Source organism: Fringilla coelebs (genome assembly GCF_963513975.1).
Source record: "Fringilla coelebs genome assembly, chromosome: 12".
NCBI classification, from domain to species: domain Eukaryota; kingdom Metazoa; phylum Chordata; class Aves; order Passeriformes; family Fringillidae; genus Fringilla; species Fringilla coelebs.
Genome location: NC_140038.1, coordinates 10689481 through 10712114, shown reverse-complemented (window position 1 = coordinate 10712114; position 22634 = coordinate 10689481). Strand labels below are relative to the sequence as shown.

Below are 22634 nucleotides of genomic sequence, written 5' to 3'. Positions count from 1 at the left end.
AGGGGTCTGAACCTGCAAACTTGTACTGGCATCACTAGTTCTACTCCTGGGAGCAGCCCATTTCAGGATTCAGTTCAGCAGGACTATACACACAGGTAAGGATTATTCACAAACATAAGGCATTGCAGAACTTGGCCCTAAAATGTCTATTTTCAGCAGAGAATCCCTTAACCATATACAAGGTCATATTTTTATATATCAAAAAGTGTCTAAAATAGGGGTCAGAGTCACTATATGTTATGCACAGTAACACAGTTAAGATGCTGCATATTGGCTTCAGATACTGCAAACCATTTTCTTCATTAAAATCAAACCAACTATGAACCTTTCTCATAAGAATTAAATTAACCACGAAAATCAAAAACGAGCAGGCTCTGTTTTCAAGGTTAAAAGGAGACATTAACAGAAATCAGCAACTCCCATTGCAATAGTTTTCCAGTGCCTTCCCTTCTGAGCAGTGAGCACTCTGGGACTGCAGTGGTGGAGGTCTCCAGTCGTGCCTGGTGTCCTGGCTGCTGCGGCTACTGGCGCTCCCCTTCCACTCGCTTCTTCCGCACTGTGGGGGAACAGGGACAGAGTCATCACTGCCCTCCTGAGGGCACCAGGCTCCTCTCACAGACACCCCTCCCAGGGCCTGGAACCAGCACAGAAGGGAGGAGCTTCTGGGAAATGCTCAGAAGAATTACCATAATCCATATGTACCATATACCATCGTGCTCAACAAAATAATTGTACTGAACTGCGTTTTTTGTATCGCAGGCTGTAGAATATCACCAAGTGTTCACATCAGTATGTTTTCCACAAAAATCACATTCTGGGCTAAAGGTTTTAGATTATTTTAAAAAATCACCCTTTCCTGCACTTCCTTCCAGTGATTCCATTTAGATTTTATGCCAGTTTTATTGTTCTTTTAAATGACACTGTGTTGCAGCTAAATTGATATTGGTCTGCTCTAGTCTGCAGAGCTCTGGATTATTTAAGCTTTAGGCATCAAAAATTAATAACTTCTGTAATTGCACAGTGTATACCATAGGTAAGCAATAGTCATATTATTTTAGAAAATAATTTAAGTACTCTGAAGTACCAATATCTGTTAATACTGTCAAAAAATATCATACTGGACCTTCAATTACTGTTTAAACTTCACATGCATCTGATAACCAGTTAATTAACTCTGTTTTTTCACTGGAAACCACATAGGTTGAAGTTGCCATTTAGCAAAGAGGAGTGGTAAACCTTGTGTTATGGGCACGAATATTTTGACAAGCAGGGTGAATTTTTACAGCACTTAAGATACATTATACCTGGTATAGAGCAGGTTTAGTTGGGCAGCATTTGCTACCCACATTCTAATAAAATGCATTGAGTCTTTTCTGACCTGGCCAGATAAGATTTGTGAGTTTCTCCTGTTTGTGTGATACAAAATTTAGTGTTATGTCAGGGTTGTGTCCTGTTTCTGATATTGAATGCCTGAAGCACAGAACAAAGCTGTAGAACTTGATGAATGAATGCTTTTCACCACAGAAAGTCAATAACAACAATATATTGCTAAACATCTCATTACTAAGAGGAGGTTTTTTTCATCATGCCTTTCTGGCAAACAGGCTGCATTATTCCAAAGCCTGTAGTGTAGCATCAGTCATTGGTGTCTGCTTTCAGTGTTTTGTTCATTTATTTTATTGAATTCCTTTAGGAATTATGTCCTACAAAATCCTGAACAAAACCAAACAAGACAAACACAGGAAAATGAAGATTAGGACTTAAGTCTAATGACAAATGGTGAAATAATGGGAAAAAAGGGTTTTTCTCTATTTGTAGATGGGATATTTCAAATACCCTTCTGGGACACTGACAGGAAAAACAGTATATAGTGGGAAGGCTTAGGTATTGCTAAAAGTTAAAATTTCAAACCCCTGAAAGTATGTATGAGAGAAAAAGGCTTTAGCTCAACTTTTATCTTGGCTCCCACAGAGAGAAACCCAAGCTGAAACGCAAAAAGACATCATGGTTTGATACCCCAGTCTGAAACAGAACTGATTGAAAATACAAAGTTTAATTTCTTTTTTTCCCCTTCTCACTCTAAATTTCTTCTGCCCAGTCATCTCCTTTGTATTCTGTGTACTGAGGGCAGGGCATGTCACACTCAGATGACACTTGCAGGGTTTTATTGTGTTTGCCTGTCCGTGCTCACAAAAGCAGGAGGGTCTGGTTTGCTCCCTTGGCTGGGCAGGTTGGACAACAAAGTCAGGACTTCTGTGTCCTCTGAGAAAACAGGATGGGTTTGACTCCTCATTTACTGGCCAGAACAGCTGATAGAGCAGTGAGAAATTTAGGACACTCCATAGAAAAGGCTGAAATAACTCCCATTCCCAGAAGGAGCAGGAGAAAAATAGTGGCTCCTAATCCCAGTAAGATCTTTGCTGTTCTCAGCTCTAGAGCCTGAGGAGCTTTGCATCTCCCCTCACAGGGAGCAGTGTGAATGCTGTGGTCAAAATTCCATCTGAATGAACAGACAGGGAGAGCTGTGCCTGGGAAGGTCAGGGCTGGGCTCAAACAAAGAAATGATGAATCAATGGAGTGGCATCTTACCCAGATCGTTGTTTTTAGTGATAGCTGCTGCTACCCTGGTTCTTGGACCTTGTTTTGTGAACTGGTATCCAAACTTGAGAATCCTGGAGTTCTCCTCCAGCATCTTGGCAATCTCCATCTCCACAGCTGTCCCAAGCTGCTGCCTCTGTTGGTGATGTAGAGAAGTGCCCCCAAAAGAAAAGGAAACGTTTGCTTTCATATGAGAGAGAAGTAAGTGCTTGTATTTAAGTACTGGGCTGAAAACTACCAAGAGAATTCCATCCCTAGAGATTTTGCCCTGGCTTTTGAGTGGTTTTATTGAGAAGATTTCCACCCTTGGTTGCACTGACTGGGGACATGACTGAGCCACAGAGGCTGCCTGGACTCTGCCAGAGTCCCCTGGTAGAGCCCTCTGGGAATCCATATAAAAGAGGAACAAAAGTGAACTTCCCCAATGGTCTCTCTTTACCTGGTTGTCAATTTTAATCTCTGTTAGGGATTCATTCTTTTTCAGTGCATCAATCAGTGCCAAAATCCCTGTCCCAGTGATGAAGTTGGATTCTACATTCAGACTCTTCAGTGTTTTGTTCACTCTCAACATATCTGCAAATGCCTGAAAGGTCGAAAAGAGGGAACATGAGATAACATCTTGAAAGTTTCAGGGAATAACAGGGAGTCTGCAAAACATAGCTTAGTACCAACAAGAAATAAAAACATAAATATTCTTAGAAGAATGGAGAGGTAGATCAGAAGAGATTATATTTCTCCTTTTCATAGCCATAGGGAATTCCTGCAAGGGAAAATGAAGAATGTATCCTAAAGCAGACATGGACCTACTTAAAATCTGTTGTGGTTTTGTTTTTCCTGGTAATGTTAAAACTTACAATAGCTACGGGGTCATTGCTTCGAGTAGCTGCAAGACTGAATGTCTTCACATGTGTGTTGGTTTCCAGACCTTTTGCAAATTCTTTCAGTGTTGGAATAGGAATATTCTAGGGTGAAAAGACAAATCCAGTAATTAGAAAAGCCAATCACACTGCTGATTTTAATTATTATGAAACTGATTGATGAATAAGCACAGTGTATTCAAGGGAAACACTCCTGCTGCTTTTAGGAGTGCGTCAGAGTGGGCACAGTGGCCCCCAGAGGCTGGAGGTGCCTGAGATGCCAGCACTGCCCAGAACTGGGTCAGGCCAAGGCCAGCATGTGACCCTCTCTGAGCCACTTTCTATTCCTCTGCCAGTGGTTCAGTCTCCACGTGCCAGCTCCTCCTCCTCCTGCCTGTGTGGGCTGATTGAATTTGGCCAGTGATGATTACACAGTACCCATGAGATATCTTCCTTCACAATCTGCTGAGAAAGGCAGCCAAAGGGAGTCACCCCTGGGGCATTTAATCAGCATTTAATTCAGGATCAGGAATTGATGACCTTGGAGCAACTAAACAGTCCTTTCCCCACCCCTTCCCCGAGTGCCCTGCTTTTTCTGAACAGTAAAGAAAGACAAAATTTGAGGATAAAAAGCTTTGGAAGTATTTGAATAAATCCTCCCATGATGACATGGACAAAACCACAGCATCTACCTTTATGTTGTTGAGATTAACTTCTGTGAGACTGGGATCATTTGCTTTTATCCTTTGTAAACTTGCTTCCACATTGGTCGGATTAGGTGGCTCCTCAAAGATGGGCTTGACCTTTTCACCTTTCACCACATCTGCAACACAAAATCTCTTGAAATGTCAACCCAGGAACAAGCACCACCCCTCTGGCTGTTCCATTCCCATTTAGGTTTGTACTGCAGCAATCCAGGAGGGTTTATGAGAGCCACAAAACCTACAGGTAGCAGTATTACCCCTTATCCCTGCCATGCCCTTTGAGCACCCAGAGGTGTCACTGGAGGCTGTGGTCAGGGAGGCTGGGCAGCATTGTCAGGGGAAAATTCCTCCTTTGTATACAAAATTCCTGTACAATTAATTGGAGCAGCTGTGAAGACTATTGTTTGGGATGTGATAGACTGCAAGGGCTGCTTTGTACTTTGTCTAATACCTGTAAAGAAAAGTGTGCTCAGAGCTTGCCCACTGTATTAGTGAGAAAATGTCCCTGCACCCATGAATAGACTGTGCTACATAAAGCAACATGAGCAGGAGGCCCCTCAGGTTCCTCCTCTCAGCTGATACCATCAGCCTTACTATAAATTCAATTAGCTCTTGTAAAATTGCAACATCTGCACTTTTAAAATAATAAAACTATCAAAGCGTGAAAAGTAAGTCTGTCTGCCAGCACCAAGATTTATGAAATCTTTGAGTAGTCATGTTCCAAAGAACTATGGTATTTAGTGCTGGAAGCTATGAGCTATAAATATTCTCAGAGATGCATAAAAATCATAGCTTAGAACACAATTAGTACTTCTAATTCCCACGCATATAGCTGTGGAGATTAATTTATTAACCCTGGCCACTAGAATATTGCTGACCACAAGTATGTTTGAATCCTTTTATTTTATGCTGCAGACAGGGAGAGGTCTTGAAGGCTTGTGTTCAAGTCTCAGTGTAGTACACACTGCTGTTCATTGCAATGGGTAAAAGTTCATGCCATACCATGGGCCAAAAGAAAACCACATCTTATTTACAGCTCATACTCATAGCAGAGATGGTCGTAGACAAATCTTGAGCTGGTTTTCACTCTGCTCCCTTTGATGCCAAACCTTTTTTATACTAATTCCCTGAGAGACCTCCCTGATAACACTTCAGCCTCTCTAGGGAGCTGGGAATTGGAAACTACATTTAGAGAATTCACCTTGGATGCAAGGATAGAAAGTAAACAAAAAAAGCAAAGCATTTTTGCACTTGTGGCAATACCCTGCCAGACTGGGAGCAGGGGAGGCACGAGCTCCCTGTCCTCAGGTTAGACACCACAGTGTACTCAGGCTAGAGTCAGGAGGAATTTTCATTTTCTACTTCTTGTTGCTTTCCACGAGTTTTTCTTGTTTCTCTAATCATGGTGTTGCTTTGCCACATTGATGAGCAAATTTTTACTGGAGCATTTCCCTTGGCTAAGGAAAGGTATTGCTTTTGGACCAAAGAATACAGTGATGTGAGGGTGATTTTCTGGTTCATAGCCTGTGATTGGGGCATAGTTTAGCTGACTCACATAGCTGACTTTTTGACTTAGTACAACAAAAATATTCTGAAATCTAGTAGGATTAGTAATGCATGCAGTTGCCTGTTATGAGATAGATGGCAGCTCACGCAGGGCCCCACTGGGAAGGCTTGCAGAGCAGCTTTTTCCTGAGAAAAATGAAGTGACACGGTCTCCTGTCTGCTTCCCCAGCTCCCCTTCAGCAATGGAAGATGGAAAGGAAAGCCCTTGGTAAGGAAAGCTGCTGTTCTCATGGCCGGAGAAGAAGAAAACATTTTTTTAGTACTGTTTCTCTAGGAAAGGGCATTCCACAGTTTTGTCTCAAAAAGTAAAGTTTAGCCCACTACATATCCAGGGCCTGGAGGCGACAAGCTCTGGATCAAGGCTTGGCAGCTCTCAAGAAAAGCCTGGAATTCAGATGCACCCATTTGTCCCTCCATCCAGCCTCCTGTGGGCTGCTGAGCCGAGATCAGATTCACCAAAGGTCTGTGTATTTAGTGCAAACATTTCTGGATTTGTTTTTAGTTACTGCAGCTGTTTCTCTCGGGGGATTTCCAGAATGATTCCGTTTCCTGTGTCCCTGGGGAGCCACAGAACAGGCAGCCTTTGCACCACTGCCCCGGGAGCCAGGTGCAGGTGGGAGATCAGAGGGAGTGGCTGGGGCAGGAGCACGTCCAGGCAGGCTTTGCCTCCCTGTGAATGCAGCTCCAGGTGACTCTGGTCACAGATGTGACTCTGACAGGGACTCTGCCACATTTGAGCCCAGTGGTTACAAGTGATTTTTCAGGTGTGTAAATGTAGGTATGTGGGGTGAGATGGCCTGACCTGAACTGTGGCCAGTTCATAGCTACAGCTCACTCTGTTTTCTGCCTGCTGCCTAAACTGAAATGGAATGGAAATTTATATGTCTTGGCCTCCTAAATACTCCCACTCTTCCAAACACCTCTGCAGAGCCAGATGCTGCTCTCTAGGAAAAGAAATTTCCTTAGGAATCATCTGTTTGTGTACTACTGTTGTTATTATAATGAATTTTAAGATTGTATTTACTTTTAAAAAGTCACCTTTCATGAATGATTAGATCAATCAAAGTTGGGTCCAGTTACATTACACTAAATTAGACCAACAGAGCCCACCCACAGCTGTAGAAGCCCCTGAAGATGACATGCAGCCCACAAGAGAAATCTGCTCGCTTACTTCTCACGATTCCTTTTCCATCTTTACCGCGGGCTCCCGCTTCATCAAATTTTGGGTTGTTGACCATGTTGTGCACTCCAAGAACAGCTGAAATGTGTAAACACCAGCAAGAGGATACAATGTTAATGACAGGAACACAGACTGCAGGAAAGTATCTGCTACAAATTGTAGTTTAGCTCCCCGAACAAAACCCCCTTTGTAAAACGCTAACTGCGTGCGTCATGCCTGCTTGCAGGGAGAGCCTCTTGGGCTCCACATTCTGGAGATTCAGACACTTCCAATATAGATTTTGGAACAATTGAGTCAATGCAGAATGCATATCCCAGGAGTGCCAGCTGGAAGGAACCACTGTGGGTCATCTTGTCCAGCCTCTCCCTCCTCAGGCAGGAGGGCTGCCAGCACTAATGAGGTCAGCCGTGGCTTTGTCTGCTGGAGTCTGAAAACACCCAGGGATGGAAATCCCACAACCTCCTTGGGTAAATCGTTTCAGTGCTACACTCCTAATCACTTTCCTTCCCTAATGGGCAACCTGAACTTCTTATTTCTGGTATGTTCCATTGTTTGGTGTATCTGAGAATTTCACTGTGCATGTGATGAGCTTAATGCATTGGCATTCCCACCAGGGTTTCTTATGGAAACACATCAATATTGATGTGCTTGGAAAATAATCAGAAGTGGTGAAGATACCCAGGTCTAATCACCTGGCGATGAATTTTCTCATTCAAGGGGCTAGATTCCAAATTCCTCATGGATTCAGGATCTTTATCCACTGCATGCTGTAACAAGCTTATCTGGCTATTTGGGATGTCAGAGTTGAGGGAGGTAGCTGTAGTGTGCTACAAACAACCTGGGTACAGCTGGATCACTCACTTCCATTACAGTGCCAGCACCCCAGCCTGCAGTCCACTGTCCACCCTCCCCATCCCCAAATCCCATGAGCTGCTTCATCTCCCCCCTGGCCTGACACATCAGCTTTAAGCAGAGCAGTCTGAAGTGCAGCAGCTGTCGAGTCACGCTTCAATCACCCTGGGCCACAGCACCAGGGCTTGAGGGGTCACCATGAGACACTCCTGGTGGCAGCTCTGGCCAGAGAAGAGCTGGACATGTGGGAGCATCACACCTGGATGTTTTCTAACCTGCAAGGTCATAGAGCTCAGTATCAGAAGCACTGGCCAGGGCCTCTTCCAGCTCTGGATCCAGGGTCACCTTCTCTTCCGTGCGCGTTTCTACGGGCTTCTCTTTAGGGATAAATATTTTGCCTAAGATAAAGAAAAAAAGCCAGAGTGAGCAATGAATTATTGGAACAACTTCTTTGCCTCTAGGCAGCAGAGGAATAGGTCTGTGACAGTGGAACTTCTCGGAAATATTATCACATGCATGTTTTTCTCTTTCTTACTTGATGTTATCCTCCACACCGGGATCTTAGTAAGTCTAAAAATAAAAGGTAGAGATTACTGCTCTGTGTTGGTGATTGTTATTTTAGGAATTTGCTCTCAGGAGAAGTCACAGCTGGGATTTTTCTGAAGGTCCTGTGTCCTTAAATAGGCAGAATCAGGTCTACACAAAGAGCTTGCAGAAATTTCATCCTTATATTTAAATGAAGCACTAAGAGCAGTTAAAACCATCCTACTGCAAGAATCTTTCAGTTCATGAACTTCCATACATGATCCTGAAAGCTCAGCAAACCTGCTCTCTTCCAGTGACTCAGTTTAATTCCCAGCTCCTCCAGAGTATTTTCCCTCTGTGTCTCCTGATGACCATTCACATAAATTCACTTGTGCAGGCCTGAAAAGTCTGAACTGAACCACATGTCACCCAAGAAAGACTCCTGGCATATTTGTTACTCTCTGTATCCTGCTGATTCCTTGGGTTAGCAGAGATGTTTCCATGCAATATTCCCCCAAGACTGAGGTCATTGGCCTGTCTGCTGAAATGAGGAAAATGCAGGATAAATCCAGGAACAACACAACAAGTTCCACTACTCCTTCAGGCTGCTATGATGGTTAACCTCAGCACTGTGATGATGTAACTGCACAGGCAGGGCTGAGAGAGCTGGGGCTGCACTCGAGTCACCAGCACTGCTGGGCTTTTCTCCCACTCAGCTTTCCTGAGCAGCCCCACAGCCAGTGCAGAACTGGGTGATCCCCCAGGATCAGACAGTGCCATTGCTCCAAGAATTGAAGGAATTCCCATGATCTACTGTCCCTGTGCCATAGTTCCCCTCACCTTTTCCCTAATGACCATTTCTCAAGCAGGCTTTAATTAATCCTGTTGTAATGGTGATCCTCAGTGCAGGCAGCTTTGGCCCACTGTCAGCTTTAAATTTTCGTTTTGTGCAGCTTTTTACACTCTAGATACAATGCTTAAAGCATTACATCTAGTCCTGTGGCTTTCCGAAATGTCTCTAAAATAGTTTAATTTTAACTCTATTAGTCATATTGTTACCATTCATAAATGCAATTCTGATATTTAGTACTGAATTACAGATGTTTTGCCTCTGTTTTTTTCGACACTGTCATCTTTCTGTGACTTCATTTTTCCCCATTATGGTCCAAAGTATCATTTTCATGTAGTAATTTCCAATTCATTTATATCTTTTATATAAGTTTGTCTACAGCCATTTTTATGCTGTCAGCCTTCATGACTCAAGCCACTGAGTAAGCTCAGAAAAAACTTTAATTGATATTTCTGAAACTCTGCCAAGGTTTATTGATACATGATTCACATTATTTACCTTAGAGATATTTCTACCGAGGCTAAATCACTTCTGAGTACAAAATTGGACAGAAAGTTATGCAGAAAGTCAAAATAGTATCATGGTGTGATTTATTTTTCCTGTGATACTTTAAATAAGTAATCTTTTTAGAAAAGGCTTCAAGAAGATAAAAGCCTTTGGTGGGTGAAAGGTAAGAACCATTGTAACTGTGACTGCATTAGGACACAGCAATTAAGGACAGCCATCCCAGCAGCATCAAAAAAAGAAAATCAAGTGGAAATCTGGGGTAAGAAACACTCTGCAAAGACAGGGCAGCCAGATTTAACAGCAGCACAGGTGGGCACAATTCAGACTCTCTCTGTGCTACCACCTAACCTGAAGCACCTTCCAGACACCACTGACCAAGATTTAACCTGATGCCAGCTTGACATAAGGAAAAAAATTCATTGCTGTGCTGGAGGCTAGAAAACCAAAATCAATCAGAATATCAGAGTAAACAATCAATAGTGAGGAATATGTGGTGTAGTTGGTCTTTAAGGACTTTGGATATGTGAAGGTCAAGTGCTTTGCACAGCAAGAAATCAAGGGGTAATGGAAACTTCTAGAGGCTAATACCTTTTTCTGTACAGTTCACATATATAGGAATACAATCTTAAACATTTGTTTCAGGCATATGTAATTCTTGGGCAGCAGCCTGAATCTCGTTAAATGTGTATATGATTCCCAATGATAGCTTCATTTAATGCATTCTCGGCAAATGTTTGAGGAAAAAAATTCTATTCTTGGTTATATGAAATATTTAAAGGGGCAAGGTCATGTCAAAGACAGTAATATATATCTTTAATGTATGTGGGCCTTGCTGGCATCCAGTGGTGTTTAAAAATATTCTTTTTACTGTTATCTAGATAAGAACATTCCACTGTGAAGAGATGCTGTAGCACAGCAGATGGAGGTTAGAAAAACTCCTGTATTTAGCATGTTATTAGGAATTTATTACCAGCTACAAAAGCTGTGTGTCTGTTTATAGACAGCTGTCAACCAGTTTTCCTTCATTATTTAAGGACAGAGTTTAAATATTCAGGAGGTGTCTCCTAGTCCCACATCTGCACATTGTAAATTCATTATCCACTGCATCATGGAATTCACTGACAAAATAAAATCTGGATTGTGGCTTCCTTGATTCAATGGTCCAACTTAAAATTTATTACTTGGAAGAAGCCTTGGAGGAATAGTGACATTTTATTTTTATAAAGTGAGATTTATGAAGAAAGGCTGCTGCTCTTGGTGTTCTTTATGTTCACACTGTGATTTAGAAGGTACTTTATTATTACTTTATTCTATGTGGTATAATTAATGTTGGCTGTGTTATATTTTGCCTGCAGAATATGCTAATGTTCTGTGCTAAGTCTTAATAGTAATAGCTTAACCTTCTACCAGTGAAAAACACAGTGACAAAACACAGTTCTGTTTATACATAACTTGAGCTACTTTGTTGTTAACAAGACAAAAATAACCACACTTCTGTATAAGAATAATTTTTTTTTTGTTTAACTGCAACCAAAGCTCAATTGAAGAAAAATATAATTTTATTTTTACACAAGCACAGAAACCCAAAGTGTGTGGAATCCCAAGTGCTTTCTTTCAGTGTGAAATTTTGAGTGTGCATCACTGCAATTCTCCCCTTCTTTTGGCCAAACTGGGCCAAAAGTGTCTGGGGTGACCTGGGTGGTGGCTGAGGCAGCTGATAACAGCCCAGGGACTTTCTGAGTGTGAGTGCAGTGAGCAGAGTTTTGCCTTGGCTCAGTTTAACAGCAGACCTACTCCTTTTCACCCACTGCAAAAACAAGACTTCTATTGAAACTGAAATAGGATATGGTTTTCCTCAAAAGAGGCTATGGGAAACAAAAACCATTGACAGCCAGAGGGAAGAAGGATTCAGAGGAAAGCACTACAGAGAGACACAGAAATGTGCACCAAGGTAAAAGGAAAGCAAATTCTCTATTAAAAAAAAAAAAATTCACTGGGAACAGTCATGAACCCTTAGGTCTCATTTTGCCACTTGGTTCAGCCAGGTCTCTTCTCCTGCATTGTGCAAATGCCCCCATTAAAGCAATGTCAGACTAAAGCAAGGAAATGACATCTCCACCTTTTTATACAGTGCACACCTATGGGAGGATTTTTTAAGGATATTTACTTAATTTTATAACACAAATGCATTTTCTGCCATAATTGTAAAAGAACAATGTACTTTCTTTTCCTATATAGTGTAGCTCAGATTATTGTATTTTCAAGAACATACCTGGTTACACTTACTACTTCTGCTTCTCAATGAATCACTGAGTACAGCGAGTGCCTGTTTGTTCTCAATTACAGAATGCTACACTGACCTTGGGAGTGAAATTCAATAATCCTGGAAATCTGCCTTGCATAAATCACAGGCACCTGATTCACTTTTTTCACTTTACACCATTCTTTTCTGTTGATGCTTTCTTAAACACCTCCCCACAAATATTCTATTCAAATGGAGCTAAATTAGTTCTTACCAAGGATAAATTTGTACTATGAAGAAGAAAACATGCCAAGTTCAAGTAAGCATGAAGCTGAACACCAGTAGTCATAAAAATGCAGTATCATAATTGTTGTTGTTCTGTTGCTCTTGGATTAGTGTCAGCATATTCTATGCCTTAAAAATTATGACAATGGAATAGGAAGGCTGCAGAGATAAGCATTCCAAAGTTGTTAAATCTATTGTGCATAAACACAAAAAGTGAACTTAAGTTGCACCAGTATCCTTGACTTTGATCAGCATGCTGTGATCCTGCCACTGCAGCAACACCCTTCAAAGAGCTCTCTTGCAAAGTATGCTTGCTCAAACAAAAATAAACAAAAGCCAACCTGGACTTTTTTAAAGCAGAAGGAAGCCCAGAATTTCTTCACACCCTAACATGGATTATCACAAGTTAGGATGCAGCCCTAGGGCAGTCCTCTGCATTTCCTCCTGGGTTACTCACTCCACCAAGCCAGCAGAAAGCTCCATGTCTGATGTGGAATGGTGCTAGATAGGAGGAAGAAACTCAGACTGTGCCACTGCACTTCAGGTCCTCCTGGACACCAAAGACCTTTGAAACGTGGGCAGAGCTGGATACCACACTAGTTATGTTCCTTTCTGGCCTCTTTTCTCCCACCTAACACATTCTTCTGTTCTTTTCCTTCCCTCATTGCCCCCTGTGCCTTCCCCATCCCCTATGTCTCCTGGTTTTGAAAAATCTTTGAGTCCTGACCCTTCCCACCACCTCCCTTCCTTCTGCCCTCCCTTCCTTCCCACTGCTCTTCTCTGCAGCTCCTTTCCCCAGAGCTGCCACATCTAATCCTTCATCCTGGAATATTCACACAGCTCCTCAAACCCCCCCCTCCACCTCTCTGCCCCAGCCTCTCTGCTGGCTCTTTGCTCTTTTTTTTTCTCCTTTACAGTGCCCTCACAAAGGGAGGGGGGCTCTGTCAGAGCAGGAGGGAGTCTCCCTGCCCTTGGTCCTGGTGTGACAGGGGCCTCTCAGATGAGGAATTTCAAGAGCATCCTGAGAGCCCAGCCATGCCAGGTCCCTCTGGGCACTGCCACATGAGCTGGAGCAGCACTCACTGCAGGGGGAATGCTTGCAGAATGCTACAACAAACTGGAAGTACAAGAAAGCACAAGATTTTGAGGATGCCAGACTTGAGTTTATTTCCCTGGGGATTCCATTTCAAGTCTCCTCTTCAAAGCATGGAGGCACTGCAGGTCATAAAAAAAAAAGACAGCTGGAAAAATTTACTCTAGATGGATAAAACAATGTGTTTTCTCCTAATCTTGTTCTTGGAAGCAGCTAAGTCCTTTTTGCTGACACTTTCCAAAAATTCAACTCGAGGCAGCCTCTCAGCATGGGAAATCTCACAGTGAACTGTGCGAGTTTGGCAAAGTCAGGAGCGACCAAAAGAGAGCCTTAGAAAAGCCAGCAGTGAAAGGCACTGGCCAGAGGCATTACTGTCAGCAACTGCAATGCTCTCAATGCCTTCAGAGACAAACATCAGTTCTAAATTTAAGCCCTAAAGAATAGGAAAAAGGTGGCAAAAATTTAAACAAACCTTTTAGGCATTGTGGGTGAAACGACAGCCATGTCAATCCAAGAAATGCGTCTCTATATTAAACCCTAACTTTTGAAAGCAGTCTGTTAGACACAGTGGAATTGGAACTCATTAGCATCTACTCTAATTCTCTGACCTTCTGAAAATGACTCTCCTTATTACTGGTGCTGTGTATTGATGCTCTGCTTGGCACAGCACCACATGCAGCATAGATGGTCTCTGCCAGAGCAACTGCAAACACAGGTTCGGCCCAAAGTTCTCTGGTACTTTCTTCCCTTTCCCTTTTATCAATCAGCTGAAAATGTTAGTATTTAATCACATACAAGCATGTTTCCCTTCCCTTTCCAGCCACAAATAATAATAGCTCAATCCACTGGAGTTTTTCCATGCCTTTGATGAGAACTGGATGGGATCCAAAATGAAATGGTTTGGCAAGGAGCAGGAGACTGTGTAGAAAACAGGGACAGTGGTGAAGGGTTGAAACAGCAATCCTTAAAGCAACCTTTCATAGATAATGACATTTCACAACACAAGAACTTTTTAAAATTGTGTTTCATTAGTACCATAGAGCTCAGAGAACCCCTGCAAGAAAGCAGAAGCAGAAATGCTGTTACCAGTTATGTCTGTGCCACAGCAGGACTCAGCTCTTACCTGAGGTCAGACTGAGGTACAGACTGCAGAGAAAACAGCACTGACAGAGCTCTGGAGTACTTTGTGTCTGCACTGCCCTCATGTTCCCCACCTTTTCTTTCTATTCCTGGGTCATTCATGAACTTGAAAATGATACTTCACATGGAAGTGATGGAAGTCTGATAGCCACCTGTCCCAGCTATGTGTGTCAAGTGCAGTGGGTCAGCTGTACTTAAGTACAACCCTAAGTAACTTCCACAGACCATCAGGTTCTATGTAAGGATTTCTAGAACATCTATCCTGAGTAGGAACAAATCCAAAATACACAAAATAAACACTGACAAACTGCCCATCACCATGGCCCCAGTTATCAGCCCTTACTCTTCACCTAGACTGCTCATTACTAACAGACATCTGTGTTGCTCAAGAGCTCCTGAAAGCCACCAGATCATGTCAAACTGCACAGTGGGGCATTCAAATGAAGTGCCCAGCCCTGACTTGCATTAGGGAGGATGTGGGTAAAGCAGTCTGAAAACATTTCTCAGCAGCCAGCTTTGGGTGTGAGCTTGTGATCATTGCAGCCCTGGTTTGGGCAAACCTTGGGTCTCCACTGAAATCTGAGATCTACCCCATACAGGCTTAAATCCTTAATGAAGTACATCACCAGGCTGCAGTATGGCAGAGGCCCAAACCCCTAATGCATTCCATACGTTTGATTGCTTTTGCCAAACATCTCCAACCTCCTGAAACCACAATTACAATCAAAAACAAGGCAGCTCCCTGCATAATCAGCCCCCCCCCCCCCTTTCTTGGGCTCATATTTAACATTTCCTGTGTTTTAACCATTCTGCATATCCCTGTCAGCTCTGGAATTTGGTTTAGCTTGTTTTCTAGGACAATCAAAACCTTATGGTTGCTCAGCATTTAGAGACCAACATAGGCAACTGAGTTTTTGTCCTTCAGCAGCTGCTTGGTATTGCTTCTTGGTCAAGAACTCTCTAACAACAAAAAAAAGAGTAGATAAAAATATCATCACAGTAGATGTAAAATAACAGTAGATAAAAAACCATCATGTACCACAGACTGGTCTGGAAGGAGGATATTTTAAATGCCACCTTCTTTTCAGCTCATCAGTGAATTTCCAAGTTTTAGCTTTGTATGATGACTGTAGGAACTGGTAGAAATGTCACTTTACATTTAGTAGAAGCATCCCACTTCCTAAATTTGAAAAAATAAATGCTTTCCCAGTGGCAGACAAATATCATAGTACAAAACACTGACAAAAGTTCAAACAACACTTGTCATACTCTAATCCTACTGACACACAAATATTCTTAGGTCATAAATACCAAATGACAAATTGGCATCAATTCCTCCCAAATATACATAACTGGATGCATTTTAGAGCTGCTTGAGAATTTAATTTTTAACTAGCAGAAATAGCCTCAAATTAATTTGGAATTATTTACAGAATGGCTACATTACAGTGCATTTAGAGTGTAAAGAAATAATTTAATAGAAATCTATATAATATAATCATATAAATATTTACCAATCTGTAAATACATCTTCTGCATCAACATGCAGAAGATGAGAAATAAGATTTAACTCAAGAGATATCCTTCTTTAGAATTCTTCTGAGGGCACATTTTAGAAATTTAAATTATTTTTCCTGAACTAATTACTGAGCTTTGGAAGAATACTAATTATTCTCCAATTAAAGCATCTAGCATGTAGTATCAGATTTGAAAATGTCTTCCAGGATTGCTTTGTTTCCTTGCATGGCAAATATCTTCTTATAAGTGTAAATCAAGAAATTTATATTTTAATATAGCCATCCTGTTGCTATTTTTTTTAAATTGAGAGTGTCAAAATGAGTCACACTGCAGTTACAAGCAGATTCTAAGATCCAGGAATAGCCACACATGGACTTTGTACAACATTGATCACGTTTCACCAATTAACAACCAATTAGCAGGTTTGTCATGGGAGGATTTCAGCGCATCTGGCAGATGGAGATTTCAGCTCTGTGTTTGATAAGGCTCAGCTGCTGCATTGCTGGAAGTCTGGTGGTGTTTCTGCAGGTCACCTCCTGCCAAGCCACAGAGGGGCAGCAGGACTCACACTCCAGCACCAGTTCAGGATATGCCAGGCTCAAAATAAACAACTTAGCTCTCAAAGTCAGTTCTCCTAAAGCAGCACAAAAATGACACTGTGCAGCCCATCAGTTCTCAATTGTCAAGGTACTGGACCTCATCAGATCTCAGATTAATTCAGTTATTTCTAACCAACACAGAAACAAAGGGTGTTTTCATAGCTTTTGGCCTCTGACTTCAAAGAAAATGTAGTATAATTCCGTGTGTTTAGATTATAATTGTAAAATGACTGCAGAAATCACAGAACACATGGTTGTTTTCATTTGACTTAATCTGCTAAAGCTGATACTGAGGATTTTGTCATGAATTTGTATTGTACAAAGAGGAAATTAAGGGAATAGTTCCTGTAGCTTGAAATGCTGTCATTACCTCATAATTGTAATAATTTTTGAAATTGTAATTTTGAAGTAATTGAACACAGCGAATCAAAAGCCAAATTAAGAACAGCTTTAAATGCCAGGAGGGTCTGTGCTCAGGGGGAAGTGAAATGTGTGGCTGGTTGTGTTTGCAAGGCAGTGGTATTTCCACACCAGAGACACCAGGAATTAATAAGCAGAACTAATAAGCACTTTAAGGGCATCTGGAAACAAATGTAGGAATAATATTGCTTCAGCTTCATCAAAAGAGAACTGAAATGGAATAAACAGCCCAGTCCATACAGTCCCACTGTCAGGGACAATACAGGGGCTCATTCTGTACAGACCAAGGGCCAGTCCTAGGGGTAGGCACCATTCCACACACTGCTGGGGTTTGTGCTCTGGTGTTTCAGGCTTCCTTGGAGATCTCAGATATAACTACAGTGAAAACTGCAAAATCTTCACCTAAGTCTGCAAATATCAGTAAGGTGAGACATGACTGGAGGTGTTGGTATAAATACCTAGGGGGCTGCAAGCAGTGGCTTGTACTGCTCTGACCCAGCGGCGTGTAGGAGACTGAAAACAATTGGAAATTAATCCAGACCACAGTGAAGTGCTTTCCTTCCTGCACAGCGTGGGTTTGACCTCTCCTGCTACTGGCAGGACCTCTGTCCTGTCCCTGCATGTCAGTGGGCTCACCATCAGCCCTGGGAAGAGCAGTATGTGGGCGTTTTGAAGGGGCAAAAAGTAGGCTAAAGAATATGCTGCATGGTAAAATGACACATTGATCAGATCTAGCTGAAAAATGTCTCATTTGTCTGAAATCATTGTGTCAAAGACTGAGAACACAATGCACTGAGAGTAACAAGTCCTGGCCTATGAAATGTTATATAAATAACATTTTACATCTTTGGTAATGGTACATAATGTAAAAAGTGCTGCCCTTGACTTTCTTGAATTATCTGCTTTCCCTTAAGCAGATCCCATTGAAATAATGGCAAATCCATTACACAGCCAGAAATGGACCCAGACATAGGAAGTTCCTTCTTGCATGAAGGGGTTGCCTGAGGCCAGCATTTTTGTCCACTTTGTATAAACAGGGAAAAGGAGCTAGTGGTACTAAAGGAATATTGTTTGTTTAAATTATGACTGTTCCTGCCCTGAGGTTATCCTACCAGTGTTTAAATTATTAGAATTAGGTTTTCCTGTTTTTCCCCTTTTTTTCCTGTAGCTGTAGGACAAGGGTAGCAGGGAAAGTGTCTGCATGAATAGCATTGCCAGATGTGATAGTAAACGAGTGGAAAAACACTGATTTTTTGTAACTGTATTCCCTGAGCTGTTACGTACAGCAGCTGTAGGCAAGATTCACTCACAAAGGCATTTATGTGTTTCCTCCTGAATGCCTCCCCCACTGCAACACCCCTGCATGGCCTAATGCCTAACAGAGAGCAGTCCCTGTGGGGCTGGTGAGGGCACCTTTGTGCTTGAGTGCACCCAGAGGCACTGGCTGACCAGGGAGCTGCTGCCTGAGCCTTTGCTGCACTGGTGCTCCTGTGCTGTACCCCCAAGAGCCCATTAACCCAGTACAGACCGTGGACCTGCCACTGGGACTGCAGAGCAGTGAGGCAGACACTAGAGCAGCCAAAGCAGCCTCCACCTGCTGCTGCAGCAGCTCTAGCTGTGACTGCAGCTCGCCCTGCCCTGTGAGAGCCCCCAGCTCTGGGGTGCCAGCACCCTGCACAGCACAGGCAGCAGCAGCACTCCTGGTCTGTCTGCTGCCCAGTGCCCACACAAGCATGGCCAGTACCTTTCTTTTCCCCTGTGAAGGGCACGAAGTCCTCTCTGTCCTTGTGCTCCAGGGCTTGCTTCTCCAGGTAGGAGAGCAGGCGCTCTCGGTCGAAGGGGCCCGTGGCGGCTTTGGTGGTCTGGTCCTTCTGCCGGAATCCCGCTGGGAGCAGGGCATTCTGTGGGAGAGAGGGCAGGGAAAGGACAGCAGGCAGCTGCATACACTGCTCCACATCCCATCTCAGTGGTTTGTAAGCGAAATCAGTCCTTGCATAATGCTCTTGGGTGCCAGCAGTAACACACGCTACCCAAACGTAATCACCAAACCCAGTCGTGATTCAGTCAATACCATTCACTCTTCCTGACTTGCTACCCACTTGCCACAGACATATTTTATGAAAATTCCTTTTGTTAGGATTTTTTCTCCTGAGAAGCTGAGAGGCCTCAGAAACAAAATGTAAACAATAATTATTTGCTGCTTGGAATGCAACAGGTGCATCTTTGATTGGTCTCGTGGTTGTTGTTAATTGATAGCCAATCACATTCCAGCTGTTTCGGACTCTCTGCTTAGTTACAAGATTTTATTATCATTCTGTTCCTTTCTATTCCTTGCTAGCCTTCTGATGAAATATTTTCTTCTGTTCTTTTAGTATAGTTTTAATATATCTTCTCTTAATATAATATATATCATAAAATAATAAATCAGCTTTCTGAAACATAGAGTCAAGATTCTTGTCTCTTCCCTCATCCTGGGACCCCTGTGAACACAACCACACCCACTAATACTCGTATTAACCATATTCACAGAGCACCAAAGAACTAAGTAAGGTCATTATAACCTCAGTTTGCAGTCCAGGTAGATAAACCAGGATATGTTTTCTGTACATTTCCTTTACTCTTTTTCCTCACCATTTTTCTCTCACTGACAAAAAAATTCCTTTCATTCTAAAGCAGATGTCTCTCAGACTTCAGAAATGAATGGCATGCACTAAAGAGACTGGTGAATGAGGTAGACTTCAGCTATTCAGAGCATGAGGAAGCAAGCAGATAATTCCCACTTTCAAGATGTAGCTGTGGGATCCTGTGATTTCACCTGTATCCTGTAACATAGGAATATGCATAAGGCCCCCACACTTCAGTCCAGGAAATCCCAGGAAGAAATGCAGGTAGGTGGACCTGGCAGTGCACATGCAGCAATGCCAACGTGTTGAAGGTGCCCCAGAGTACTTCAGAAACATTTCCTCACTGGCCAGAACAGGCACACTAAATCTGATCCATGGCAAATACACAGGGAATTCTGAGCACATCCACTGAACTCAAGCCACCACTTATTTTACTGGTGCTTGCACAAATGTGCCCAGTGTGCTCCAAATTCACTGCACATATGGAGCATAAATACAAATCCACCATGGCCTGATTTATTGGGTTGGTTGGTGCTGCTTTTTTTAAGTTTTCTGGGTCTCCATTTGAGATGCCAGATACTTGAAAATACCAGAAAATGCAGAAGTGGTAGTGGTGTGGGAAGTGGCAACATGGTGGGAGAGAACACTGAAGTTCCCCTTAATTTCCAGACAAATGGGTGCTATAGAACTAGAAGCTATAAATCTATCGTGTATCTCCAAATTCATTTTGCCTCCAGACAGAACATTTCATCTGCCATTCTACCTGCCAGTTTTCAAGCTCTTAAATCAGTTTGAATATTTTTGGGTAGGCACAATCACAATTCCCTGCACACTTGTGAATGTAACCTCGATATTGTAGGATCAAGTGGTTCTCAGACCAAAGATCTTTAAATTATTTGTGAGAATTTCTCAATTATTATATATATGTAATAATTACACACACACACATATATATATATAAAAATTTTGGAGATATATATATATAAAAAACACCCCAATTATTCTTACTCTCTGGAAAATGACAGTTTTAGCTGAATCCTGTTTTTCTTGATCATGCTCAAACATGTTCTCTTCAGCTAAAAACATATGTGCTGAACAACATGGTCAACAGATTTCAGAAGTTCAAAAGCCTTGATCTCCATAAACACAGGTTATGTTTGCTTATTGCTGTGCTCAGAAATAGCAGCCACAAAAAGCTTCTCATTGTGGTGCACTGTGCCAACATGACTAAAGATTTAGATTGCAGACAAGCTCATGTCTAAACAGACCAAGAGCACAGTGACTTTTAGAAAAGTAGCACATCACAGCAGGAATACAACCAAAATGTCTGTAGCTGAGCTGCTCATACTTTAGAGCACACTGTCCCTACTGCAACAGAATAGAAATTAAAAATACTGCAGTGTGTGGCATTTCTGACAGGCAGTGCTGCAATTCTCATCACTCACCTCGGGATCAAGGTCATCAAGAACATGCTCTAGCTGCTTCAGTTCATCCTCTGAGAGCTTGCTGAGTATTTCATCTTCGTTGATGTTCTTGTACTTCTCCAGCTCCTTTCGGAAGGGCAGAGACATGGCTCCTGCTGTGCTGCTCTGCTGCTGCTCAGGGTTCCAACCATCCAGGGGTGCCCAGCTCCTCCAGCCACACTCACTGCTAACAATAAAGCATTGTCAGCATCTCCACCGAGCTGAGAGTCCTGGAAAGCTGAGGGTCACAGTGACACTGGTGAATGAAAGCAAAGCAGCAGGATGTCCTGGCACAGCTCAGGGGGTGTGGGACGTCCTGGGCAGCAGCAGCCAAGGAACAGCAAGGACGGGTTCAGTATCCTGGGGGCAGAGCAAACAGCAGCTTTGAGACACAGATAAGGAAAGTATTAGCAACTCTTCCTTTTTCATAGAAATATAGCTGGTTTATTTCACTTGCTTGGAAACAGTATCTGTTTGCTCTTTTGGCCAGAAGCAAAGTGGTAGAGTCACAGACAACAGTCCAACACTGACAAACAAAAACCAAAATACCATGCATTCAGGTATTCTATCTTTTCCCAGCTTTGCTGGTGGCTGAAAGCTAACCCACATCATCTTGGCTGACTTTTTGGCACATTCTGGTTACCTAAGCATCTGTCAGGTACACTGGTAGTTAGTCTTACTTCAGATACAAATTATAGCACATATAATCAAAATTCTTGGAGTGAGGAGATGCTAGTTATAGCTCAAAACGCTATCTATAATTCAGTCTGTTATGTGGGAGAACTGCAGAAGTTCAAAACTCGAAAAAACATGAAAAAAAATGAAGTTAGTATTTCACAAACTCCTTTAGTTTTAAAATTTGAATATGATTCCTTGTTAGATGATCCCAACTGACTGGGAACAAGAAGATCTCATTTGCATGTCCACAACAGTCATTGTCATATTATCTGTCATATGACAATATGACAAAGGACTCTCTGTCTTCTCTTGCTCTTTTTTTTCTTGTCCAGAACAAATTCTAGAACCAGAATCAGCCTGTAAAGGGACAGAGTGAAAGAGAATTAACTTGTGATCAGGCACAGCATTAACTGGGGGCTCTCAGTGTGCCCCAGCCCTCCCAGGTGTGCCCAGCTCCCACAGCAGCACCAGCTCTCTCCAAAGGACACAGTGCAGCTTCACAGCTGAGTTTTTGCACTCACAAATTTCAGAGTTATGGCTGATATGGAAACCAGCCAACTGGCACCTACCACTGATTTATGTATCAATCCTAATTTCCTCTGGCCAGGTTTCTAGTTGTCATAAGCTGATAAAACCCATGTGGGTTCTGTTGCTTTTCATGAGGTGGAAGCCTGATTTTTGTTTTTCTTTTATTCCAAGTCCAAATGAAAATATTTCATTTACTTAGGAGTTTTACTATTTAAGTACTAAATATTAAAACATATTTTATTTTTATATTTATCAAAAATACTAGAAATCAGCAAACTATCAAAAGGGAAGGGAATTATCAGTGGATTTACAAATTTGATATACCTGAAATTCTGTGACCACTGCAAGGCACCTTAAGCCTTGACTGGAAACTTAAATATCCTGTTCCAAGAAGAATCACTATTT

The 22634-nt window shown here is 42.3% G+C and overlaps 1 protein-coding gene across 2 annotated transcripts; it reads right to left on the bottom strand.

The window, feature by feature from the left end:
* Positions 1-472: 472 nt before the first annotated feature.
* LOC311158296 (tropomodulin-2) lies at positions 473-21131 on the bottom strand (the record flags this gene model as incomplete). Of its 2 annotated transcripts, XM_084213623.1 has the most annotated exons (9): positions 473-556; positions 2590-2734; positions 3038-3181; positions 3453-3560; positions 4148-4278; positions 6897-6983; positions 8033-8155; positions 18681-18837; positions 21006-21131. In XM_084213623.1, the coding sequence occupies 9 exons, from the start codon at positions 21129-21131 to the stop codon at positions 522-524; spliced, it is 1056 nt and encodes a 351-aa protein (XP_084069749.1). In that variant the 3' UTR covers positions 473-521. The 2 variants fall into 2 exon arrangements, with proteins under 2 accessions (XP_084069749.1, XP_084069750.1); XM_084213624.1 differs by lacking the exon at positions 3453-3560.
* Positions 21132-22634: the final 1503 nt, after the last annotated feature.